The sequence below is a fragment of the Trichogramma pretiosum genome, unplaced genomic scaffold, assembly GCF_000599845.2.
Source record: "Trichogramma pretiosum strain Unisexual culture from Peru unplaced genomic scaffold, Tpre_2.0 scaffold3, whole genome shotgun sequence".
Taxonomy (NCBI): Eukaryota; Metazoa; Arthropoda; class Insecta; order Hymenoptera; family Trichogrammatidae; genus Trichogramma; species Trichogramma pretiosum.
The window spans coordinates 1,956,904-1,984,896 of NW_019641698.1; the positions used below are offsets into that span (position 1 = coordinate 1,956,904).

Here is a 27,993-nt window from a genome sequence, read left to right on the forward strand (position 1 = left end):
CGCACAAAAAGGGAGACACGAGAACACGCGTATTTATCGGAAGCGTCCACAGCTTAAGGCCAATGCCGTTTGCAGCAGCAAAAAAAAAAAAGAAAAAAAAAGCGAGTACGAGAGGGCTGTAGGGCCGTGCCACGCCAGTAGTATTGCCAAGGGTGCAGTATACCTTGTACGTAGCGCCCAGCTAAGCGACAATCCAAAGATACGGAAGGAAAGTACGTGTAATGTATTGATGTAATCTCCAAACGAACGTTTCTTACACGAGATGGGGGGGAATCACGGGCGCGTTGTTACATGTGCTGCGTACATACACGAAACGGCGGAGAAAAATTAGGTGCCCGGCACTGGCCGCGCGCCGCGATGATTTGTCGAAATATTTGTTTAGTCCCGCAACGACGATAGGGACTTGCTGCTGCAGGCGCACACGACGCATTACACGCTTTTCAGCCCTAAAACGACTCTTTTTGTATGCCATTAAATCTATTATTCGCGCATTTCTACCTTTTTTCGCTCGGTGCCTCGTTTACCTGCGTCGACTATATTATATCGTATATCGTATGGTATAGGGGATGCGCGCGGCCAAATCTTGTGTCAGTGTGTCAAAATAATTGCAACTCAGCTGTTGTCACGGTTGAGCTCGAAACAGACGACGACGACGACGGACGATCGTTGACACGTTGCTCGACGTGTATCGCTTTAAATGCAACAGCTCCTCTCGAGACTATACACGCGTAATACAGAAGCACGTGCACGTACAGTTCCCGGCTATTGTGTACAGCGTGTAGCAAAGACAAAGGCAAAGGTAAATCGAATTAGCGGGTCAGTGGCCGCGACGCAAGGTCTTCGCCGCCGCCGCTGCCTCGGTGACATCGGCCTTCGTTAAGCTCGTCGTATCACACGCTGCTTATACGGCGTAATGCTTGTCTTCGCCCTTCGTTCGTTGTATTGGCTGATTTTTTTTTTCCGCGAAAACGTAAGTCGCTGTTCGGGACTTTGGTAATCGCATTATTTTCCGAGCAATTTTCAGTTTGACAACGATTTGGTGCTTTCATATACGTTTTATTAAATGGATATTTAAACGAATAGAGACTGGTGTAAACGTTTAATCGTCTAGGTGTCGTGTTACGGACATCAATTTTTCGTCTAATTTGACTCCTAAGTGCAGTATAACTACTGAACATGGAATCTTAAAAATTGGGTAATAGCTGCCTAACAATAAAGCGAATAGCGCTCGATATTAAGTAAAGAGAAGCCCGTCAATTGCGGTGAATAGCGAGAGAAAGAGCGAAAGAGAGAGAGAGAGAGAGAGAATGAGCCGTGACACTTGCACCCTCGAGGAACTCCGTACGCACTGCAGCAGCCCCAAGAGCAACCTGGGCCTCCCCTGCGAAGCCATGAGAAACGGAGTCGCGAAGATCGCACGCTGCGAGCTCGACTCGACGACTACAATACTACCTGTGCGCTCGCGGCGGCTCGCATACCAGGCTCAAGAAAAGCTGGAGAAAGGTGGACTACAATATAATGCACAAGCTGTGCGACGCGCGCGCGCGAAACTTTCTACTAATGAATCGACAATGGGCCTCCCTTATACTACTACATACCTATATACAGTGATTGTGGCGCATAGCTCGACACCCGCTGACGTTCCCATGCATGCACGAGAAAGCAGCCAGCGATACAATGATTAAAATTCGACTTTGCTCTCGTTACTACGCGACGCTATGGGAATTATCGCGCGCAAGAAAGAAAGGGGCCATTGTTGGACGCTACAATAGCACGCGCGTACACACGCACGCAGAGGGTTGACCTTTCGTTATATAATATGTTTTTATTTTATATATACGTACGTAGTAAATGCAGTATCGATAAAACCGAGTTTTGACTTTCTGTCAAATGATTATAATTCCGTCTCTCAGCCGGCCGTCTCTTTAAGTATACGCCTATGCGCTCGTGTCGTCTCGTAACACGTGCGGTTAACTCTCGCACGCGAGTGTCTCGAAGTTTTAACTCAAAACAGAGAAAAAAAAACTTAACTGTCAAGATGAGTCTTTGCCGCGCGGAACATCTGTGCGCATAGAGATATACATACGTCTGCGTAATGAATATAATAACTAGTCTCTCGTGCGCGTGATATACGCGACGCATATATATTCATATCAGGAAATACATGGGTATGATAAGCCAAGGTGAAATTTCATCATATTCCTTGGCTCGCGCACAAAGCTACACAGGCGGGCGTTGCCTTCGAATACCCTCTCTGCTCGGCTCGCTCTCTTAAACGCACGATACGTCAGTTATTTAGCGTTTCTCGACGCGCATTCCACAGGCCGCATTCGCAGTCTCTCGCGCTGCTTCTCGCTCCCGCGCATACCTATATAACTATCATGACATCTCTCTCTCTCTCTGTTTTCTCTCTAACTCGCACCCGCACAAGTTACACGTACACTCCCCCACCCACCCGCCTCCAAGCGCAGATTCAACGCTCAGACGGATCGACGTTAGCTATGTCATATATAGCTCTTGAGTTACTGCTGCACGGGTTAGAAATTTAGCCCGAGCCTCGCGCGCGGAGAAAGAGGGATGACGAATTCAAAGCGCACGAGATAAGCCTCGCTAACGTGCGCGCGCCCTGACGCACTCACACATCTCTCTCGTGTGCGATTCCGCAAGCTTTAACATTTCTCCTCGCTCTGTAATATACACATAGTTCGGAGTCAAAGTCCCTTCCCTTCCGCAGTTGGGTTTGAGTATTGTACGAATTTCGTTGTTGATGCAAACTCCTGTTCTTCCGAATACCGTATCAAAGATCATCGCTAGCGCTCAACGATCATTATTACGATTGACGAAGATAAATCCGTTAATGTTCGCGTTTGCACCACGAGTCAAGTGCTTTTACGTGCAGCGTTTAAAGTTTCGGGAAAAAAGAGAGAAAGAGGAAAAAAAGCAGCAGCGAAAGAAACAAACAAACAAACGCCAAGACGCTGGCCGGCGCACGCGGCCGCAAAAAGGGCCTAACACGGCGGCGGCGTGCTGTTGTGTACCGTGCTGTTATACTATATACTTGGCTCCGACGTGTCCAGTGGCGCGGAATAACGCGTTTACTCGATCGTAGAGTCTTGCTCTCTTTGTGCCGCAGTCGTCGTCGCTGCAGCACACATTTACACACACGCACACGTATTATACATTATACACTCTTACCATCGATATGCACCAATATGTATAGGTACTACACCATCTATATATACCTTCATGTATATAGAGATTTTATATGTAACACACACAAAGATCGCAAGCACTGATGCTTTCTCCCATCAACATCGTCGCTCGCTCTTAATGAGTCTGACAAAAAATTCCAGATATCTTCTTCTTCTTCCTCTTTTTTTATTCCCTCGCTTGATTCGCAAGTGCTGAGAACATTCTCTCGCTCTTTCATTCTGTTTCGTTCGCGCCGCCGCCACCACCGCGATCATATAACTATATTGAATATTATAATATTCATAAAAGAGGTTGGCAGCGCGAGCGAAACGACATTTTTATATTGTACAAGCTTATCTTTCTCTCTTCGTCTTTCTTTCTCTCTCTTGCACGATTCTCGCCTGCTGTACAAAAGGCAAATATACATAAAAGCTATGCTTCAAATCTGATGTAACGACGCGTACGTATTTCCCAATAGATGTTTGCCGTAAAACTAATATTTACGTAAATGGCAATTGACGAGCTCGAGCGAATATTTTTCCTGCTTGTATGTGTGTGGTTATATCTTTCGAAGCGAAATTCGAATTAATTCTTTTCGCAGTTGTTTCAACAGTTGCGCGCAAGTACGGTATTTTATTATATATCAAAAAAACGAAGAAGCGCGTGTAGGATATCGATCGATATCGCATGGCACTTCTCGCAATATATCTCGAGAAAGAGGCCCACTTATATGAGCGATCATCGTTGACATTTATGTATGAGTTCACTTTACAGGTAGCATCTAGAATTGGCACGATAATTTGATCCGGATGAGATTTCTGAGGATTCGGCGGCGCGAACAGAACCGGATAGTATCTCGCGGCCGATCGCCATCCTCTTCGTTTCGTTTTCTCTTGTTGCCCGTACACAGCGTCGCTTTAATCCACTTGATTCTGATAAGTATATTAAGCTCCATATAAGTGGATCGCTAATTATTTTATAGCTTTGGACGAGATACATCATTGCGCCACCCATAGGCACGCACAAAACTCTCGCAGCGCACAATGAGGCATTTGACGCGTTCCTTTGATTCTTCTTTTCTTTCGTCCGTGTCCCCCCTCGGTGACGCTGTACAAATTGGCGCGAATCTTCATTTGCCACACCTTGCTCGATTATTTGACGCTCGTAGTTTTCTCGAGAAACATGTGTAGCTTATATTATATGGACAGAAAGAAAGTTGGCAAGATCACTCGAAACTTTATTCTATTGTCAAACTTTTGGAGTCTCTCAGATCTGTGCTAACGCTTTGGGAGCTTCGGGCGCTCCTCTCGCGCGTTTTCAAAACATCCTCGGCAACAATGAAGGGACACGCGCGTGTCCGGGAACCTTATACATGTGCGTCTGTGTGTTTGTCTAACTGCTGCATTGCAGATCAATGCTGTACGCATGTAAGGTATTATTCGTGTCGCACTCGTACTAATGAAGTCACGACGACATTTACGAGCCAGCTGTGCGACTGCCGAGGAGTTGACGCATTTCGTGGAATGTTATTTTGCTAAATTGTTTTGCAAACGCGTCCCCGGACGAGTCCTCGTCGAAAGAGTAGCGATTTTTTGTTCAACCACTCGAAAAGCAAGTTCACGCGGTACCTTTGATAGCTTATCGAAGGATGTTCGCAAAGAACGAAAACGACGAGCGTAAGTTCGATGTAAAGCATCGAAGAAACTTACTCAAATATATAAGAAGCGATCCCAAAGTTCGACTATCCCAAGGTTCATAATGTACCTCTTACAGGGCGCAGTCGTAAACTCTGGCATGTCGGAGCGCATAGAAAAAACCCTTATATATACTCGAGGCAGCAGAAGTTCCTTACCACCGGTTCGTCCACGTATTTATGAACCTATCCCATATAAGATGACCCTTGCGCGCGCGCGACAAGTCCCATAAATTACCCTCGCGCGTGTTTTAATGCCCGTGCGTCGATATGTTCGCTACTACACTTTTAAGATGGTCAATGCGTGCAACGACAACTACGCGCAGGAGAGAGAGAGAGAGAGAGAGAGAGAGAGAGAGAGAGAGCAAAAAAAAACTCGGATTTTGGAGGGGAAAATCATGTGCGCGAGCTGCATACATATAGGTGCCATTATGCTTATGATTGATTTTCCAAATCGTCGAGGATGATCCTCGTTTTATTGTGTCGGACTATTATGTTCCACTGGTAGCAAAAATATGTACATACGCGTACGAATGGTACGTGAATTTATTATCGCGCTTGTTGTGTGCTTGTACGAGTGGTATATACCGCGACGCACGTACATATAGAAACTAATCGTTCGGGCGATCGTTCGGAGGGGAATGATATGTACATAAATACTCGATATATGCAAGTATTATTACAGCAACTTGCGCGCATGAACTTTTATTCTCGTTTTTGGGGTGTTGAAACGCGAAAGAACATTTTCTACTATATTATCCGTTTTTTTGTATATTTTATATACACTGTGAAAAAATAAACTATATAATTGATGTAAAGATGAAACAAGGTTTTTTCCTTCGCATAGATGAATTCCTATTCATGTAAAAACATTTGAATTTATGTTAATTAAATCCATTTTCTTTTGTACAATTATTTTTTTACATTAATTTTTTGACTTTTAAGGTTAATTATGTAACGTAAATAATTATCCTTGGACAATTATTTTCTTTGTGTGGCCTTGATATTCCGATAAATTTCGAGTCTGCCGAACGAACGTACAATAACTCAGGTATTGTTGAGTTGTTCGATATTCTCTCTATAGCGTGGTTATAAATAAGTTACTTGGGAACAGGACATCAATTCTACAGAGGCAAAACGAGCACGTCCATTGCCTCTGTAACCATGACTTATCATTAGGAAGACAATTATATTGAATTTAGAAATATTAGTTTTGTTTAATAACATCATTGTAAATACTTGTAATTCGGAATGAATTTAATTACGACGAATTTGTTGTCGGCAAAGGTACTGAATTCTAAAAACATGCTTCGAATTAATTGCTAATTTTGTCAAATCGTTCTTGAACTTATAAAATTATTTTGACTTTGCCACTTGCAGATTTACAGATGAAGGTACTCGCCATCTAGCGATGGAGGTCGATTTTAATTTTAATTGAATTTTCATACAATCTTGAACAATTATATCGCAAAAAATAAATCAGTATTAAAACATTCATTTTCAATTAAAATGTTTAAATGTTAGCATGCAATTAAATCAATCAGCACTGATACATAATTTTTAATTAAGATTTCATTTAAAAGTACCTTAAATTTAATTCGATATAGATTATAATTTGAACGTCTAAAATTAAATGAAATTTGCATTTTTAGGTATTTTCTTAAGAATGTTAGTATTCGAAGATCTCTCGCACTTCTTATCAATATCACTCGACAACTAAACGCTCACGTTTTTATTTCCGTTTGCAATAAGCGAAAATACGAGTATTCATATGGGATAATCTTCTCGGTCTCTTTGCCATTCTGCCGTGAGAAGATACGATGGGAAATGGGAATATTAATTATTCGAGGATATCGTGTCACTGGGTTAATCCGTCGATCTGTTCCGCGAAAACGTCGCAACGTCGAGCTTCTGTACAAACACGCGCTCCATCAGGATTCACGGATATATAGAGACGTGGCTGACAGTGCGCGCGAGAGAGTCGGAGGGGTTTAAGGAGCTCAAAGAGTTTCGAAAATCCCGCAGATGACAGGCTGCGCGTATACACGACGAGGCGCATATAAAAGTTGATATTATTCGCGCGTCGCCGCACACCGATTGAGCGATGCGTCTCAGTATAGTCATCATTTTAGACGCAGAATCGTCGGTAGTTGCCTGTGTCGGGTGGCGTTCGGCGCAACACTCGCGAGGGCCGGAAACACTGCTCGACTCGGCGGCGGCGCTACCGCGAGTCGGAATCCCGAGATATTTCATTCAAATTTCTTCGATCGCCGCTACCGTGCATAAATGAGATATGTATAGAGTAGATCCGTCTTGCCCGTCAAGGCCCACATGAAAGCTTGTAAATTCGTCCTCGAGCGATCGAACAAAAGTTTTTAAATTACATCGACTCGGGCGACTACATGCGCGCATGTGTGTTGTATATGCATTGGGTCAAGCTGTCCTCGTGACTGTCGAACCTCACTCCTTTAACGGTAGACGTGCAGATGCTTTTCACGCACGATTTGGTTTGGTCGCTCCGAGTCTGCCGTAAGCTCGCGTAGTATATAATATGGCTGCAGCGTATTGACAATCGATGATGATTCAAGGCCTTATATGGACGTGCATGTGCTAAAAGACGGATGCCTCTGCTACACCTTCGACATTAGCGCTCGTTCTTTGAGGTGGTAAGTAACGTTGCACCACGCTCAACCTTGAGCCAATTATTGACTTGCCTTACCCGATCTCCGTTTAGCTTGTATTATTGACTCGTTGCGAAAGACTCTATTGGTCGATTTATTTTTGCAACTATATCTTAATAACGCGGATAAACTTGATTTTATTGAACAGCTAAGGAGCGATTGAAGTGTTATTTGAATTCGAGCTCCATTTAAAACTAGGTAACTTAGTTTTTTTTCTACTTGAATCATAATCATTTGAACATTTTACTGAAAAAGCTCGAACAACAATCGGTCGCGCGAGAAGTTAATATCGCTTGTAGCCCGTACTTGTGGCGTACGCAATCAAAAGGAAAATAGCTGGCGGCAACAGGCTTCTGCCAAAAATAAACTTGTTTTTCGATTCGCGATCGTGAGAAGTATTTACAAAGCTGCTCGCACTCGATTAGTATCACACACACACACACACAACACGATGCCTAATATAGGTATCGACATTTACGATCCGACAACGATTCGGCAAAAATTGTACCGAATAATTTTATATAAAAGTCGTATAAAAATTGAGCTCTTTGATGTTTTTTCATACCGTGCATTTTAATTGGATCTTAATGATGGAGAAAAATGAATTTTCATACGTGTATGCGAGGGTGAGAGTCGATGCAGGCATCATATTAATTCTTAATGCACATTAATAAAGAGTCGCGCGATTGGTATGTGCAGAACACTTGACAAATACTCGCACTTAAATACATAGAATGTATACTGCAATTTAATGTACGTATACATTTGAGCAGGGCTTGTCGCTTGTAAGCGCAGTGCGACTGATCGTATAGTGCACGCACACTTACGCATATCATATAGAGACGTAGCGAGCGTAATACGCGAGGATTTCATTTCGGGCTTTTTGCCGCTGTGTGACGTGCCGTACGTCGTTCGTGTTTGCTCGTCGACTTTTTGACGACTCGAACTGCTGCTACTGCATGCGCGATATTACGCGTTGACAGGGGAATTATTTTATGTATGTCGTATTACCAACTCGGGGTACATATCGCGCGCCAGATATATGTGTGTACATATAATATCGTAACACATATAATCCCGCAGGCGCGATCGTATACTACACATGCGTTTGTATTTCCACGTGGTGCGCGGTGGCGGCGGCCTGTTTGTTCATCTTCTTTTTCTTCGACGTACATGATATTTTTCTTTCAACAGCTCGTGTGCCGTGTGTAACACGCCGCTTCTGTGTACCGTATAAAGGCACTTTTTAATTGCATTTTATTATGTTGATACACGAGCGCGCGATGAATAATCGCGCCGCAGAAAGAGAGTGAGAGAATGATAACCGCCTCGCAAAGTATAAAAAATGGGTCAGTAGCGCGGAATTTATTAATTAGCGCGTTTATATTTAGATAATATAGTAAATAGACGATTTTACAAGCTGTGTAGTTTGTATAGTTGGAAAATATTAGCTTATTACGCGAGTTTATACCGAATCTCAGACGTATTTGGCTATGGCTTTACAATGTGGGTCGTTTACGCGACGCTCCATTGGCCTTTGAGATTTCACACTGCTGCTCACTCGATCGTGAACGAAATTTCACGATTATATATACCGATTTTTTTTCTCTTCATTTAAATGGGCTCGTTTTAACGAGGTCGCTTCAAGTTCGATTCGTCATTGATAGTTTTCGCAGTAGTGCGAGCGGACGTTTGAATAAATATACGAGTAAGTTGACGAATTCAGATGATCGGTTTGACAAAGTATAGTACTCGAGACTACTCTTACAGGTGTCGATGATTAAATCCATGTTATCGAATTATTGAACTTGGAGCTTGTTCGTGGACAAAAAATCTTGATCTTTTCCATGCTACTGATTTCGCTTGCAATATATCTCCTAGAAAGATTTGCACCATGTCGGTGTGTGACGTTGCGTATCAAGGGGAAGACGCGAATTTTCCCCAATTTAACGTACGAAGGACCCTTGAGCTCAAAACGATATGGGAGAGGATACACCTGCCAGGATAGGGAGAGCCAGTAGTTTTTTTATTCTTAAAAATTAAGTACAATGTAATTAGTGACGATTGACAAAGAGTCTCGAATTCGAGGGCAGCTCTCTCTAGCTGGCTCGCAACCTATCGGTCAACTATTCGATACTCTCGTCGTGCACGTGTGACGCGTGGACTATATACACACTTAGGACGTCGACTGCTCCGATGAAGCGTGAACCTTTTGTGTTATACCGTTCGCACGTCCTATAATACACGCAGTGCAGAGAATTCGCGACATTTGTAGTACACGCGTTTCTGTGTGGAGGCAGTAGTCGTCGTGATAAATTTTCCTGCGGTTCTGGACACTCCGTGTATATTATTATAAAACCTAGGACATACGACTGCAGCGGCACATGGTATATACTGAATTAGCAGCTAGCGACAAATGGCTCGTGCGAATCCAAGCAGCAACAGCAGCAGCCGAAAGATCCACGATCGATGTGTACGTTACGTCCTCGTATGCGCACACGTATATAGACAGCTTATAATTTATTCGTATTTTGTTTTGCGGGGCTCTGTTTATATTTATCATCGTGCATCCCATGCGCGCACGCGCGAGCGCTTCGATATTATTATGTCTATATGCGATACGTCACGAGCATAACGACCCGCGAATTCCGACGCCGAGCTGTTATCGTTACCGCCTTTGGGTGTATACGTGTGTGTATGCAGAGGCATTACCTTGAAAAATTGCGCTGCACTCGCTCCGCTTTATCGCGCTTATATGCGCCGCTCGTCGCGTCGCGCAGCTTGTCGCTTCAGTCTCTAATGTTCGCGCGCGAAAAAAAAACGAAGGAAAAGTCACCGATGCTTCCGGATTATCTCGTCGAGCTCGTATGTTACGATGTATATAATATTCGTAATAAATCTTGAGCCATAGACACTTATTTGCGTCTAAATAATTGCAACGGTAGCCGTGCGCGCGTCGGCAAAACTGTGAATCTTATAAGCGTACAACATACATAATTCGGCTCTTAAAAAAAATCAATTGAATTTATCGTCGTCACCTTTCGAGATTTTTGTTTACTCTTACAATAAAAACGAATTTTGATAAATTGCCGGTATAATGCCTGAAAATATCGAGTGGAAGAGAGAGTCGACGAACAAGGGAGCGCGCTCGACTCTTCATGTAGTATATCTATATAGGTATTCACGTCGTAGAAATAGACATCCCCATGTATACACGCTCGATTTATATACGCGTACAAAGGCCGCACGAGGTCCGAGTTTAGATGTCCAGCTGCGAGTATAGTTGCGCGCAGTAGTTCGTGTCGGTGCGGAGATGCGTTGGGGAAGGGAACGAAAAAAAGAAGAGAATGAAAAGTATAAAGAAGCTACCGAAAAGAAATGAAGTGGCGTTCGATCTTGCGAGATTTCGCTCTCGACGAGAGACAGACGCGCGAACGGAACAAAACGATACTCACGTGAACTCCTTCCAAGACCCGATGTAGCGTCCAAATATTCCAACGTTTTACATATTGCAGAAAAAATTAGCAAATCACGTCGAGTTGCACCCGTAGAGGCTAGAAAAGTAGCTCGAGATCAGTCGAGATCCCACCCTCGTTTCAATCGAGCGATATGAAAAGGAAAAAAGTACAGTAGGTGCGTAAGTACAGACCGAGACACTTTTCGACTTGTCACATCTCGAACAATGAGAGGCCAGCCAAGATGCGTAGTTGCATTGAAAGCGAGATTTAGCGCCACTTGAAAATAAAACCCTTGACAAAAAAAACTCCTAGATTCGCCTTGCCAGTGAAAAGTTCTCACGCAATAGTGTGGAGAAAGATGTAGAAAAAAATGCTACGTATTTTTACTTTATGATTTATTGTGTACTCGAGTTCGATCGTAAGCCAAGAAAAATCGAAAACGCGCTCTGTTCTCAAAAAATACTGCTACATAAATGCGCTACGAAATGTTTGTACCACTTATATAATTGCAACACATATCCAATATGATGACCATTCTGAGTGATCCTAGCCAAGCACGAAACAAAAATCTGAGTAGAGTACGACGTGATTGCAGGTCACAGCGGTGTCAATCAGCTCGGCGGGGTGTTCGTCGGCGGCCGACCGCTGCCCGACGCGACCCGACAGAAGATCGTCGAGCTCGCGCACTCGGGCGCGAGGCCCTGCGACATATCGCGCATTCTCCAGGTCAGCAATGGCTGCGTCTCCAAAATCCTCGGCAGGTCAGTATTACATCGTACATAACACGATCGCTCGCCTCGATTATCTCGTGAACGACTAATTCGCTTTTTATTACAGGTACTACGAGACGGGCTCGATAAGGCCGCGAGCCATCGGCGGCAGCAAGCCCCGAGTGGCCACCGCCGAGGTCGTCAGCAAGATCTCGCTCTACAAAAGCGAGTGTCCGTCGATATTCGCCTGGGAGATCAGAGATCGTCTGCTGCAAGAGGGCGTCTGCTCCAACGACAACATACCGAGTGTAAGTAGCCCGTTAATTTATTCCTTATATGTATATATAGTTAATCAAAAAGCGTGGCATTCAAAGACGTGGCATATTATGAATTCAGACACGTCGCGTGGTGTCTTTTGAGATGATATACAGTGCGAGCAGGAAGCAGAGATCCTTGCCGCGTATGTATACGTATTACGCAGCTCTCAATGAAGTGTAGGGCAAAAGGGTGGCATTGTGCGCGCGGCAAGCAGCATTATGCATCACAAAACACGCGCGCCCGTTTGCGTATAAAAAGCCGTGTCGAGTCGCAAACCGAAGGCGCGTGGGGGCATTGAATTACACAGTATACTGCTGCCGCCCGCAGTGACGATGATATTTCTACGCGCGTAAACATTATGCAGGCAGCGCAGCTCTCTGCGAGCCGTAATCGAGCATATTATTTAATTGAGCCACCTACAGAGATTCCCTTTCGTAATAATAACGGGGGTTTAAATCGGAAATGAGGTTTCGCGGCGTTTGTACCTTTTTTTTCATAGTGACAGTGAAATGACTGATGGATGAACTAATTGCTCGTGGCAACGGTTACGAATCATACGATTACCGATTACTCGAGTGCAGAAGCACATATGCATATTATGCAAAAATCGTATACTCGAAATTATGTTGGAAGCAGCTTCAATCTGCACTCGAGATCAGCATAAGCACAAGAGAGGCCCCTAAAGAGTCGAAACTCTAGCTCGCGAGCGGCATCGGGGGCACATTATAAGATGTCAACGTCAACGACAGCAGCAGCAGCAGCAGCAACGTCTTGACGCAGGCATCTTGTAAATACTTCACGTGTAGGTGTACGTATACGCTCAAGACACAGAGTACGAGCTTTATAGCGTGAGCGAGAAAAAAAGCATCTCGCACAGCTCGGGCGAGCAGAGGTCCCGCGTACATATATATTCTCTCTCTCTCATTGGTTGCCATGGATATTTGCATGTGCGTCCAATAAACGCTGACTAAGAAGCAGAGACCGGGAGCGAGAGACTACTGGAGGGTCGCTGCTGCACGAGCTACTACGCTAAACTCCTTATACACGCCGCCCACCACCCTTGTGTCTTTCGCCATCAACAGCAGCAGCAGCAGCCCCCGAGATTCTTTCGGGAGCTCTTCTTCTTCTTCTACTACTTCTTCGTCTTCTTACGAGCCACCCTTACTTGCGCTGCTTTTTTCTTCCGCTTCTGGGGCACTGATCTACGTGTGTGTCTGTACGTGTGTGTGTGTGTGCCCACGCACTAGCTATTAATGGATTCGTATATTGCGGATGTGTACGTTCGTGTGTGTGCGCGCGCAAAGTCGGCATTTTTTCACGTGCAAACGGGGAGAGAGGAGCGTCTAAAGAGGACGTAATTGACTTTTGAGCGAGAGAAATATTCCAAGGGTCGAGCGCTTGGATCTCGCGCGATGCTCATGGGGCACACTCGTATAAGTACAAATTATGCTATTCTCTTTTCATCGGTCAAGACTCGCCTCCAGCTTCGGGAAGGAAAAATTTACGCGCGCACACATAAATGCGTTAAATAGAAGAGATGTGATTCTGCTAGCTTAAACACGTGCTTTTAAAAGGAGTCTACAGCGTGGGTGTAGCTAAACCGAGCTTATGTACGCGTAAATATATAATCCGAAAGCTCGTTCTGGCTGGCTTCTATATAAGCTCGTATACATAGCCTAGCGACCGGCAGAGCTCGAGTCTTTAGGGCGAAAGAGGGAATTTCCGCGTTTTAACAAATTATCGCGGACCCGCGCGCGAACAAGAAGAAGCAGAAGAAGAAGAAGAGGTAGAGAAAAGTCTATATATAGCGGTAGCAGTGGCTCTCTTTCTCTTTCTCTCTCTTTGCTTGCGTTGGCAGAGCAACCGGGAGTTTGCTGCTCATTTTCCTCTTTTACTCTTCTCTTTCGCCTAGAGGCGCGAGAGAAAGAGAGAGAGAGAGAAAGAGAGAAAGAGAGGATCAAAGCTTTCAGAAACTTGTTGTGGCTAAGATTAACGTTTCTTAAATGGCCCGTGTAATATTCCATTAGCTGGAATTATTTTCTCACTCTACTTAGTAGCAGTAGCAGTTGTTCTACAAACATTGCTGCGCGTGTAGCTGGCCCTCTCCTTCCCTCGAGCTGCCACTGCTGCTGTTGCTGCTGCTGCTGCTGCTGCTGCTTTGCTGTTCGCTCAGTTGCGGATAATCTTTAATTTAATCGTACGCGCACGCGGCCTTTTGTTTACACCGCGTGAGACTGACGTGTATTCAAGGAGGGCAGCAGGGTTGCTTCTTCTTCTTCTTCTTCCTCTTTTCTTTTTTTTCTTCAAACGGAAGCCGCTGCTGCTTCCGACTTTCGAGGTATACGAGAGAGCTTATTGCCGAGACTCCGTTATCTTCCTACCGACTACCGCAGCAGCGCCTACGACTTTTCAAAAATGCAAAGTTCATTTTACATTTTTTACGGCACTTTGACGCAAAATAAATATACCTTTTCCGTCTCGCTAACGAGAGATAGAGAGCGAGGGAGAGATGAGAGTCCCACGAGGAAGCTCTCGAGATCGAGTTGAAAAAAATTCAATCGGGAAAAGATAAACATTTAAATTTTCGTGCTGCACGGGCACTAATGCAACGATTGCCGTGTGTATATATTTGGTATGTGCGTGTATAAGAAAGCACGACGACGATCGTGTCACAGCAAATAAAAACTCTGGAAATAACGCGGAAAATCGAATGTATTAGAGAGAGAGAGAGAAGACAGAAGAAGCTTCGCGACGGCGACTTGCGTGCTTGCGAGGAATAAAAAGAGACGAAAGATATACTGCTGATTGGAGGAAATTTCATTATTTTCAGACATTACCCCCTTCATTGTAATGTCGTCAAATTCAATTCGCCATCTCTCGCGAGCGGAGCGGCTGGAGAGGCTGCTACTGCTGCAAGAGAACTTCGTATAACGGCCGGGCGTCGAGTAGTAGTGAGCCGAGAACGACAAGGCATGAAGAGCAGAGAGAAAAGAAGAAAACGCTAGAGAGAAAGAGAGAGACAGAGAGAATTGACTCGAGCCCGCTCGATAATATTAGCGCTACGCGTGGCGATATAAGAAAAGCTCGAGTCTTCAATATGCTTATCAAGTCGTTTCGATTTAATTATTGCGCGGATCGGCAATGGAAAAATAAAATTTATATTTTCTTCGGCTGATTTCCTGGCGTTTATTTTTCATTTTCATCCGAGGGCCCTGAATGGAATGGCAGATGTATATTATACGGACGCGCGTGCGAGAGGCTTCTGGGTTTTTCGGAGCGAGTCTGATTCTTGCATCCCAAGCGCCGCGCGCCTTATTGGTTTACTCTCGCGTCACTGGCTTTCCTTGAGCTTTTTTTTCTCTTTCTCTGCCTCGCATTTATTCGTTGGATAAATACGTATTAGAGATATGTGTTTGGTTACATATGTTCCGTTGCATTAATTCGAATCGTCAAAGCGAGATCGATTATGACTGCGACGGATCGAAAGCAGAAGCGATTATATTCGATTTTCACGACAATAATTTTGATGATGATTCGCGTAAACGCCCTTAGCCGAGTATCGGTGTAATTTATTTCTTAATCAAATTTTATGAGATTTCATCATCGAGGTTGTAAATTAACTTATGATTCAAGATACAGAAAATAGGGAACAAAAGATGTCGAGATGACGAGTTCCCGAAGGGAATTTCAGCCGCACTCATACGCCTCGGATGAAGCGCAGAGCATATACAGCCGCAAACACTGCAGGATAGATAAATAGATAGCAAAAGCAAAGGCGAGCTTCAAATGGATGGCCTGTAGAATCTGAGACGAGTGAATTGTTGGCGACTGCGTCCGTTCCTCTAGAAAACCGACGAGAATACGAAAGCTTGTGCGAGTGTCTGTCTGTGTGCATGTGAGCGAATGTATGGTATACATACCAGGACCCCGGTCGTCTAGAACGTAAATCAATGTGCCGCTGCCGTGTCCCTCTCTTGTGGCCTCCCACTCTCTTTTTCCTCGACTCTTGGCAAGGCTCTCTCAACTTTCGGGATCGGTTTTGTACGTCGCGAGCACGGGACTCATCTTTATTTTCTTCTACGCGTACTCTCGTTACACTGATTTTTTCATTGTTGTGACTCGAGCTCGGAGAGATCGTGTTAATAGTCCAAGTACGCCGACGGAATTAATAACGAAAATGAGGCAGAGTTTATGGAGGAGCGAAACGCGACGATATAATATATATAACTCCGACACTCGAGTGTGAAATACATCTCGGGATGTAGGACGAAAAATCCTCTCAACCTACATATCTTCCTTCTTTCCCTTATCCGTGACGTCGTCGTAGTCGTTTTCCTCCGCCACCCGCATACTTTTCCGATTAATTCCACCCTCTGGCACGCTCGTATAATCTTATACCCCTCGCGAGTAAGAGTAGTGGCGGAGGCGGCGGCGGTGGTATCAGTAGTATAAGCAGCAGCGGCACCGTGCCACTTTCTCGCATTTAATTCACGCCAACCGACTCGACGGAGGTGCTATATACAGCAGGCGCACACATACACACACACACACACACATATGAGTGTGTATGGGTGGCTCTTACAGCTACTCGACGCAACCCCGTATCCGAGAGTCTGTGTGTCGGAGAAACGCGTAGATATATATACTTACACATTTACACAAAGAGAGGGGTAAGGGAACCCGAGTGAGAGAGAGAGAGGCTGGGGAGTCGTCGTAGACGTCCGCCGCGACTGCTGCATTATGTATTTTCTCTCGCCTGAGAGCTATATATACGCCCGTCTTCGTCTTTATTTCTCTCCCTCACTCTCTTGCAGTCGTCGCGTAGCCCGTCGCACTGTAGTCTGCGTCCTTTTCTTGAGTAGTCTTGCTTTTTCTCTCTCTCTCTCTCTCTTTTCTTCCAAGTTTACATTATATGCATGTACAGTGAGAACGAGAAAAAAAAATCTTTGTGCAAGCCTTGTATTTTTGCACAGCATAGCTCATTGTTTTTACGCGCTTTGATTTTTGTGTTACGAGTGTCGGCTCGGAATAGTGCAGGACTTTCTTTCGCTATGGCACGATGCAGCCTGCAGTGCGCAAGATTTCGATGCAAGAAAGCCAAGCGTCGGGTAATCCGCCGAAAAAAAAGAAAAAAACCCCCAAAAATTCCTTCAAACAATTGATCGATCGAACAGTACAAAAGACCGATTTTGTTGTCACGTACAAAAGCGATTACGTAATCAATCCTTATGATTAAGAAGAAAAAAATTGTGTCAAGCCCATACGAGCTTGTTGACGTATACTCGTCGCGTGTACAAAAGGCGGAGAGCGCGAAATCGCTGTCACAACATGTGCAGCACAATCTCTCGCGTGTTTAATCAAACTCGCGCGCGGGCTCGCGGCATTATTGTAGCGAGTCATTTTGCAACAACAATATACGATTATCGTATCTTCTCTCCCCTGCGCTCGATATACGCACACAATATCGTTGCTGCTCTGTCGCCTGTGCGCCGCGAGATCGTGTCGCGGGTCTTGTTTGATCAAGTGTGAAATTTCATTCGGTGATTTTCCGTGCGTACATACATTATGATGAATGTGTGTGTGTGTGCGTGTGTATAGCATTGTGAGACGCGCATTTGGCGTCGGCGCTCGTGCACGCGCGCTCGAGAGCGAGTGATATCGTTCGACTCGCGATCAACGCGAGCATTTACTTGTTGCTGTTATTTGCTCATCGATAAAGAAAGATCGTCGTCGAATCGCCTTGATTTTTTTTCAGTTGTTATTAAAAGGACACCGTAATACACAATAACTGCTGCGTGTGCGCATACACGAACGATCGCACTTGCACATTTGAGAGTCTTCGGTAAATAACTCGTGCGGCGCACGGGGCACGCGCGGTTATTTCATTTTCGTTTTTTTTTATTCTTTTTTTTTTTCGATCTCGAGAGTCAGCTGTGAAACAAGTCGACGTCGACGACGACGCGTTGACACGTGCGCAGGATGTGTACCGTACAACACATCGCATTATATAGTACTTGCGAGCCTTGTTATACGGTGTCTATACAGCGACGTCGTGCTACACGCATCGGCTGTCACCTTCGATCAGATCTATCTTTGGAGCAACATGGAGATCGGCGAAAAGCTGCTCTTAGATATTACACGACTGTGAGTCACCTTAATAAGCTGGAAAATACGCGCAGGAAAGTCCGAGCAATTTTTTTCTCTTTTCACGCGCACGGTGCACACGAGTATATTTACGTGTTCGTTATATAAACTAGAGATGTATTGAAAAAGACAGCGCGGCGCTCGCGGAATGTCGTACCCGTATATCGGCTGAAGCGTTTAATAAATGTAGCTAGGGGCTAATGCTAACGCGCAAATCTGCTAATAATTAGCGTATAAGTATAGTGTTATGAAAAGTAAATTTTACTCCCATAGCACAGCAGTAGTCTGGAAGGTATGAGCGGCCTCGCGTCAGTGCACAAATAACAGCGTGACATCGTCGAGTTCGTAAACTCACGAGGTAGTACTACATAGCGTATATAATATAAGAAAGAATCAAGCGAAGCCACGAAGATGGCGACGCACGACACGGAGACCACAACGTGTGGCCAAAAGGATATCGTTTTACCTACCGATCGAGCGCTTGAATATTATTATGTTATGTTACATCGGCGCGAGCCTACTTAAAAGCGGTATATTCCGTATGGCGAGACATAGAAGGATCCACTTCTTGATGGACGTGCGTAGTATTGTATTGTTTCTCGAGACAACAGACGGACAGATCTTTCGTTTTTCTTCTATATTTCATTTTCCAAGTATTTAGTTATTAGTTTTTAATTTTTTTTACATTCAAAACATTTCAACTGGAGGTATTTTTCATCTGCATGCGCGTCTTTTTTTCTTAAAAAATCGTCAAATATTTTTCGTTTTGTAAAGAAAAAAAAAGAAGAATTTTAATAGCGCAAATTTCGAAGCAATTAAAAAGTAATATAAAAACGAAACTTAAAGTGGGATAGAGCTCTCACCCTCGTTGCCGCCTGCATAGTATACAGCGGAGTTCGAAGTCTATATATAAGCGCATACATAAGAAGCAATAAAGCCCGATGGCGCGTGCAAGCGATGATGCTTCTTTACGCGCGTACGTGTGTGTGTGTTCGTGTGCCTGGCGCGCTCCGCACCGACGGAACAGAGCTAGTGAGAGAGAGAGACGTGCAAAGGGGGACGCCCCCGCGAAAAAGATAGTACCGCCCGCTGTGCGCGTTGCTAAATACTACTACTCGCGCGCGACGATCGCTTAGTACCCTTAAAAGGGCTCCCAGCAGAGAGAGAGAGAGAGACTGCACGACGAGGCGAGGACAAATTAAAAGACGCTTTTTACTACGTATACTTTTTTCATTCCATCGAGCTTGATTCTATTGTCTTTTTTCTTTTACTTTTTCAAAATGCGCTTATAAATGAATTTTTCTTGTTGACGGCAACTCTCGTCGTTTTTGTAAAGCTCTCCTACAACATTGTAAAATTGAAAAACAACTGAATCAACTTTGTTGCGTCTATGTACACATTCAGACGTTACATTTTGAATTAAGTTGAAGCGCTTTCAAGAAAGCTCATGAACGTAAATCTTTATCTATTTAATAATAATGGCAAGTTTAAAATGTGTTGCTGCTGCTGCGCCTCAATCTGGCGGAGTTCAGCGAGTCTATATACAGATATACGCTCTTTGCTTTGGTACTCCTTGCTTGCACTCAATAAAGCCTCGGGCTTCGTTCGTTCTAGGCTAATATACGCTTTTCCACGTGTTTATACGCATACGTACATATAGCACGCGCGTACTATATATACATATAAACGTGTAACGAAATTCTCTCTCTTTTCGTCTACAGTTTAATTCTCTCTTTCGTGCTCCGTTAAAATTGCAAATGCCTCGCGTGCCGCGGCAGCTGAGGGAGGGACTTCTAGCCCCGTAGACTCGCGCGCGCCCGGCTGGCACTTTCTACTTAGAGGCGATCTGTTATTCTGCAATACGCATGAATTTGATATGAATGTAGCTTTCGAAAAAACAACAACTACCATGGCGTAACATTTGCTCGAAGGTTATAAAATACTTTGCTTCAAGTATTCAAATTTTAATTTATCCAAGGAATTGCTGCTCTGGTAGAAATGCTCAACATTAATGTAGCTTAGGGACTGAAAAACTGACCCTTTAAAATGTTTTAAAATATATTACCATTATTAGTATTTTTTTGGCGATGTTTATGTTACGATCAAGTTACAAATATTTAGCAGATTTTAATTCAATGAAAATGTAAAAAAAGTACGGCCCACATCACGTCACAAGTGATGATTCTCCCTGTCACAAGGAGAAATTGCACTTGTCGCAAGTGAACTCGTTTCTGCTGTCACAGCAGAATTAGTTTTTCTGAGCAAAGGATATACTTTTTTCTCAGTGCGGCATTCAACTTGGGGGTCTCGCATCTAAATCGAACATCGATATAGTTGAGAGATTTCAAGCCAAGACGCTGCGACAAATGGTGGACACACCTTGGTTTGTTACAAACGAAATTATCAGAAACGATTTAAAAATTTCCTCGGTCGCAAGCGAGATAGAAAAATATCTGGTAAAATACAAAGAGAGGCTTACAAAACACCCAAATGAGCTGGCCTCCAACATTCCAAAAACTAGGATAAAAAAATCCAGACTTAAACGATTCAGTGCACAATCTCAAGTGTCACCGTAACTTAACTGCAATAGAAATTAGACCACGTCCGGGCGAGTCCATTGGGAACATCGGAGCATCGCGTTTAATAGCCATGGACCGTACATTTTTTTTTTTACAAAAAAATTTTTGTAAAAGAAAAAAGTAATAAGGATGTAATTTTAATTTGATTCTTTTAGATCAGCACCTTTGAGATTGAATTTTCTCGCAAATTTTCGTTCGATAGGTCTCAAAATCCAAATCCATTCATGATCTGTCGTCAAGAATGACACGGGAATTATCGAGAATGCATAATGCAAGCTTGCAACAAGGCGCGCATATACACGCAGATAACAGCATAATAATACGCGTGATTCGAATATTTTAGCCTTTATCAGATGGACGCAGGACGTTTTGCGAAACTATGCGTGGGGTTATATACGGGGGGCACTTACAGTGGCGATATGGACTTGGACACGCTTCGAAGCATACACATAGCACATACGGAGACGAGGCGCGCGATTATGTCACCCGTAATAAAGACATCGTTTGCTCCGACGTTTTTTCGTTTGACCATGTACTGTAGCGTGTGTATAGGCGTCGCACGTTGCACCCATCTCTCTCTCTCTCTCTCTCAATTCTCCCCTTAGTTGCACCCTGCTCATACATATAGAGATGTATGTATGTACGTATGACGACGCCCGCTACGCGTTTATATATGCTGCTACTGTTTTTACACGCGTTCCCACGGGCCCGAGCAATAGAGGCTGCGTGCTAAACTATATTGCCCGAATGTATATATACAAATACTCGAGGCACGCGTCGCGCGATTCGTTGCGCGAGTGCCGATGTAAACCAGCGGTCCATATGAGTGTACGTGCAATTTCGCAGCGATTTGCAGAGATTTGAGAAAAATCGCGACGAGCCCGTGGCTAATGTACGCCCGCCCCCCTTAAATGACAAATAGTCGTTATTATATAAATTATGTACGATCGTGCCGAGCACAGCTATAAACCACGTACGATTAGAATTTATAACGAGGTATGAGAAAATTTTACGAAAAATTCACAAAGAAAATATCGCGTCGGTTCTAATCGACTCGAGACTCGATTGCGCCAGCCCTTATATACGTAATACACGTATACATGGATCGCATCCGAGTATCGAAATAACTCGAAACTCGGAGCACGTCAATTTTCGCATTTATATACACACACGCGAGCGTCGGGTCGTGCGATACCGGAGACCTGTGATTTGGCTTTCTCGCCCTATTGACGCGCGATCAAGAGCCTAGCGTATAGCTCGTATTTATACTGCGGCTCCCTCGCGCGATACGCGCACACACCACGTAATGATGGGTTATGAAATTTTGCTCGTGTGCCACTTACATATATATTTCGTTTCGGAGCTCGCGACCATAGTCGACACAACGCTCGAGGGTGGTGCACGTGATACATCGCATTACGGCACAATTGCAGTAATGACTTAATCGGCACTGTGTGGATTTCTGTGAGATTTTTCGACGCCTATCCATGTATACGATGAACTGGCGAGAGTGAAAATTCAATTCACTCCATTTAAGTAACTGATTATATATTGAAAGGAATAAACAATTCACTTGCGCTTGTTAATCCCCCTGTATAAAATCTCGAACGCTTTGAAAGTGCACCTGATTCGAATGGTATTGCTATCGAAAATCTCATCGCTAAACAAACATTGCCGTATAAAGTACACAATTGTAAATCTCATATACGAACGCAATCCTTGATGCTGCGCAGAATCGTCTCGCAGAGGAGACAAGAAGAAAGACGAGTGACCCGTTGACGTATGCAAGTGCTGCTGTGTTATACTTGTCCGATGCCTAATCTTCGACGAACGAAAATAGAGATCGCAATCGAAAAGCTAATATCGAAGACTCGTCCGTATACTCGCAGCTCGAGATCATACGCGCGCACCCCGTGAAACAGACAATGAATTTGTTTCGGAGGATTATTTAAAAAGTCTCAGCTGCAGTGCGTGGTGTGATATTATATGCTAGTATACATAATGCGTGCGCCACGCGCTCACAGCTCGAGTGCGAGAGCAGCTAAATGTATATAAATGTAAGAGAGGCGCGTGCAGAAACTACACGAGCGTATCGCGCGACGGAAAAGGAGAGAAAAAAAGAAAGAGCGATGATATCTCACCCCCCTTATAAAACGATCGCCGGTGCTGTGCAGAGTGCAATAAAGCCAAAAGATACTCGACCTGCACGCACACGAGCTCGAGTATCCTGTGGAGCTTATGTCTGCTTAGAGAGCAGCGGCACACAGTGCGAGAAGCTTTTCCACGTCCACTTTATCTTGCTGCTCGTGTACGGAAGACCCGATAATGAAGTATATCGTATGGGTCAAGTGCAGTTTCTTTGTTGATTTACTTTGTCAAAATTTCAATTGATCGATGTACGGCGAGGATTATTACGCGTTATCTGGCGTTGCTTGCATTAAACTTGAAGTAATCGATACCGAATTTTATAGATATTTTACGTAAAATATTTGTTAAAAATGATGTATTAATGCTTATTTATTTTATTGCATACTCAAATTTACACATTTTAACTGATAATTAATGTTAGTTTCTACCGCTAGATGGCAAGTACCTTTATCTATAAATCTGCAAGTGACAAAGTCAAAATAATTATACAAGTCGCAGCATGGACATATTATTTTTTTGTCATGATAAATGAATTGCTAGACCTCAAAGAGGGTTTTTGAAAATGAGTACCAACGTCGATGAATGTAACGTAAATAGACTCATTTTTAATTACTGATATTTAACGCTAATTTTATCAAAATTAAATACTGCTCTAAAAATTGTTGAAAACTCAATCATTATTAAAGCCAACCTTCATCGCTAGATGGCGAGTACCTTTATTTAAAATTCTGCAAGTGACAAAGCCAAAATAATTGTACAAGAAGCAAGTACTAACAAAATTACAATTTACGAATTATTAAATTTAGAAGGAAACAAAACTTTCTCGCATTTTAAATTAGTTGCGATCGTTGCATAAGTAACAAAATAAGAAAAAGTAATTCGTTAAATATCTGGGCCATTAAAAAGTAACCAATTGAAGTATCCTCCATGCGCGCAAATGCAATGAAAAAAAAAGTCTAAAAAGGATCGCGGTAGTGCACGAGGCATTCTGCGGAGGCGTCATGCCGCACGACAACATTATACTCGCGGATGTATAGAAGCTGCGCGTTCATTCATTTCCTCCCTTTTTTTTGTCGTATACACGGGCTTCGCAGTTGCATCTTACGCATCTTCCATGGCAAAATTTATGAGAAACAACAAGGAGTTGTGACAACTGGCTTGCAAGTCCTATTTCAATGGACGAGGATCGAAAAAGAAATCCTTTTTTTTAACGCGGCTTTACAAGAAACGGAAATGAAAGTATAAACATTGTGCTGAGTGGAGATTTCGCATATTGCGATATGTGTATAAGACTCGGCACAGCAAGCAGCGAGTTATACGTATGCGTACATCATGGTTTGGTGCGTTTAGCAGGGTGGGCTGCTCATACACGCACCATCAGTCCCTTCGTTGCTCCCGTTCTCGTTTTAATTATAGCCTCTGTACGTATAAGCGCACGTATAAACATACGAGGGAGCGATAGTCGCTAATTGACTCATCGCTACAACTCGTCGAGTAGTTCACTACGCGGTGCATAATACGCATTTCGTGCGCGTGGGCGCGCGCTACGCGTCCGGATTTATAACAAGATATAATATAAAAATCAAATGAGGTTTTTTGTATTTACATGTAATCGACGGATAAGGAAATGCTTAATTTTGTCAATCGATTCGATAAATAGACACGCGACGCGATAGATGTAAACGTTGAAAAGAATATACAGCTGTATATGGTGTCAAAATGCCAACCCTTTAATATTATTCACAGCAGTGGTGACGGAGTGCACATTATTTTGTCGCCATCGTCAAAGACTCGTTAATATTTTAATATCGATGCAATGTGTACTTTAAGCCGCCGAAAGAGTAATACGAAGCGATACATAAATTCAAGCTCGCGTGTAAGCCGTGTCAACCCTTTGGCCGCGGCGAGTCGGGCGTCTATAGTAGCTCGTACGGCTTACCTTGACAAATCATTCGAATTAGACTGCTCTCGGATGCCCGAAACATACATATGTAAATGCCTATGTATTAATTCAAACGACCAACTGGCAGCCACGGGGATAAAGAGCCTAATAAAGCGCCACGAGTGGCAGCGTCCGTGGAGCGCACGGACAAAAGCAGAGAGAGAACGCGAAACTCAAGTGTGCAATGCGTACACACATATACACACACGCACGAGAAAGTACATTACATGACGTCGAGTATCTCTCTCTCTCTCTCTCTCTCTCTCTGCTTTTCTTTGGACCAACTCGCTGCGGTCTTTGCAGATCTCTATTCAGTCCGCGCGTGGGGAACACATGTCAATTTGACAACGGTAGCAGCAGCAGCAGCTACTTTAAACTTGTCACGCGCGTTTATATTATATGCGTTTGTCGCAACGCAACGTCCAGGTATTGTCTTGAGTAATAATATTATAAGCCACGCCGGAGTTGCTATGCTGTCGTTTCATTTCGTGAGCGATCGTTTAATAGGCACTATTGTCGCCCGAGTCTTTCATTCCTCCACGGAGCGATCCTTGCACTCGAGTACTCGCAATATAAATGTGTTCTGGAAGCGAAATCTCAAACACTCGAAGTAAAAATATAAATACGTTTAATTTTTTGTGCTGCGTTTATAAAACTATATATGCGAATATAATAGTTTAAAATACTCAGTTTTTTTTTTTTTTATTGAAAAAATTCTGACCGACTTTCAAATTCTGACCGACTTTAGCGCCATTAACGCTTCGATTGAATTATCGGGCGTAGTACAACGTGTGTACACGAAAAAATCGTCGAAATAGATACGCGTATTTAACTGACGGTGCGAGGCTTATGATCCCGCAAAGTGGCTCCCGTCACATATATTCTACGCCTGAGCGTAACAATATCCGAGGAGACTCGAGTAAGTGAAGCTCCGAGATGTATATATACGGGTTATTTCGGATTGGCTCCTTGTCGGCGCGCAAGGACGCGGCTGAAATCTATATACACGCACATAGCTTCGCGTACACAATAATGGCCTATTATTGGAAAATTGGATTCGGTCGCGCCGCATAGACGCGCTCGCTCACGGGGATTCGCTCCGTCATATTCTTCGAAATATCGGTGACATTGAGCGTGTCTTTATTATACCTATACCTGCGGTTTTCAGGCCGCGGCGGCTCGTCTGTACAATATATAATACGCGTACGTATGAGCGACTGTCAAGCTGCGAACACGAGGACGATCGTAAAAGCTTCGGATTGCTCTATGTGGATGCGAGAGAGAAGTGCCGTTGGCTTCTTTGTTGCCAGAGCTGTTTTGGAAAAAAGGAGACGCGGAAAATGATGAATACCGTATGATTTTGACGTACCGCTCGGCTACGCGTGTTTCTGGTAGATCTTGCTCTCCTTTAGACGAGTTTCGAGGCATTGTTGGGCTCTATGCAAAAATCGATTAGCCAGAAAATACCTCGGTATTGTATGAATGTAACAAAAGCCTAATTAGCGTCGAAAAATTATTTATGCGATTGATGTTTGAAAGATCCTTGCTACCCATACATTTTACGAGTGTAACGATCCTATGAGAAAATAAAAAGTTACGATTTTGTATCATTATTTAAAGGGGGGAAAAATGAAGTTTTTTCGCGAAATGACTCGGTTGGTGGTCAAAATAAAATTATTATACGATAAGAGAAAAGAAGTCGAGAATTTATTGTACAGGATGCATATAGCTGCGAAGCAGGGCGCGAAAGGGATGAAACAATCGCTGTGGAAGCAGCTTTTCATGCATTCATGCAACAGCATCATATCCATTATACATGTTGCGGCGACCAATAACACTTTTCCTATACATATCCTACATATATTAGGTAAAAGTTCCGGTCCTCTTGCTCCATATATCTATACGGAACTGCGCGGACTCTATGAGGGTAGACGGAAAGAATAAAATAAAAAAAAAGAGAGCTGCAGGGAGGAAAGAAGAGAGAGAGAGAGAGAGAGAGAAGTCGTAAGACGCGGGCATAAATTACCACGGACTATCGGTCCCAGAGGTTCTGGCTTTAGGAGTTTTTCTTTTTCTATAGGTCTCAGAATACACGGACACATTGGGATTTATATGGGCTGCAAGTGACAGAAGCCAAGGAGCGAGAGAACGAGAGAGAGAGAGAGCGAAAAGAGAGTGTCCTGACGTTATATCCTCGTGCCTCGCGTGCGCACGCCTGCGCCAGCGTCGTCGTCGTCGTCGTCGCACCGAACGAAAAAGGCCTTGGCTTTCTATAGAACAAAGGGAAGAAAATAGCGCGCGAGTCGAAGATGGCGGTGAGCTGTAAAAAAAAATAAAAAAGGGCGCGCTTCGATGTATTAAGGCGCAAGAGAAAGAACCAAAGCGAGGCCAAAGAAAGAAATTATATAATTGCGATAAAAAGACTGGCGCGAGCTATACGATAAGTGGATTAAACAGCGATGCGATCCAAAGTTCCAATTGTAACCCGTTCGATGATTATGAAGTATATAAGTCGCATCGGGATAAGGAGCAACTATATGTGCAAAAAGGCAATTATACGATCGGGAAAATTCGAATTCTTAATATAAAATGAAAAAAAGGGTACGCGCCAAGTTGCCTCGTTGTGCCGCCGCGTATGACGAAGAAAAAAAAGGAGACATACGAGGGAGCTACGTGTGTGCACTTTATATATTATAGCTGTATACAGGCAGGCACGATGCGATGAAGATGTACGACAATTGACGCGCTCCCACGCACATGGGGTAATTAAGTCTATCTCTCTCCCTCTCCACAAGCTAACAGTGTAGAGTGTGCGCGAGTATATCAGCATCACGAGTAACGAATCCATACATCGCTTTTAATTACCACTGCTCGCATACGCACATGTATGGGATGCTCGAGCCTCTCGTACCGTGCCTGTACTCACACACGCACACAAACACACACATTGCGATGCATCGACGCGTTATGCCTATACGCGTAACACGCCTCGCCAGATGAGATTCAGCAAGACGATTTCACCTCTTTCTCTCTCTCTCCCGGGGGGCGTTATTATTATTTTCAACGCGTTTATTAATTTTGAAAGAGGATTAAATTCAGTGGACGAAGAGGATGAATCGCTTTTTCGT

General features: G+C 43.8%; 1 protein-coding gene across 4 annotated transcripts in view; it reads left to right on the forward strand.

Moving 5' to 3' along the window:
• Positions 1 to 27,993, forward strand: part of LOC106650295 (paired box protein Pax-6-like) — an 85,377-nt gene that overhangs the window by 21,354 nt on the left and 36,030 nt on the right. For 3 of the 4 annotated variants that reach the window (XM_023462306.1, XM_023462305.1, XM_023462308.1), the window contains exons 3-4: positions 11,602 to 11,785; positions 11,862 to 12,042. In XM_023462306.1, coding sequence (XP_023318074.1) covers positions 11,602 to 11,785; positions 11,862 to 12,042 — 365 coding nt within the window. The remainder of the gene's footprint in view (positions 1 to 11,601; positions 11,786 to 11,861; positions 12,043 to 27,993) is intronic. The other variant, XM_023462307.1, reaches the window with a different exon arrangement.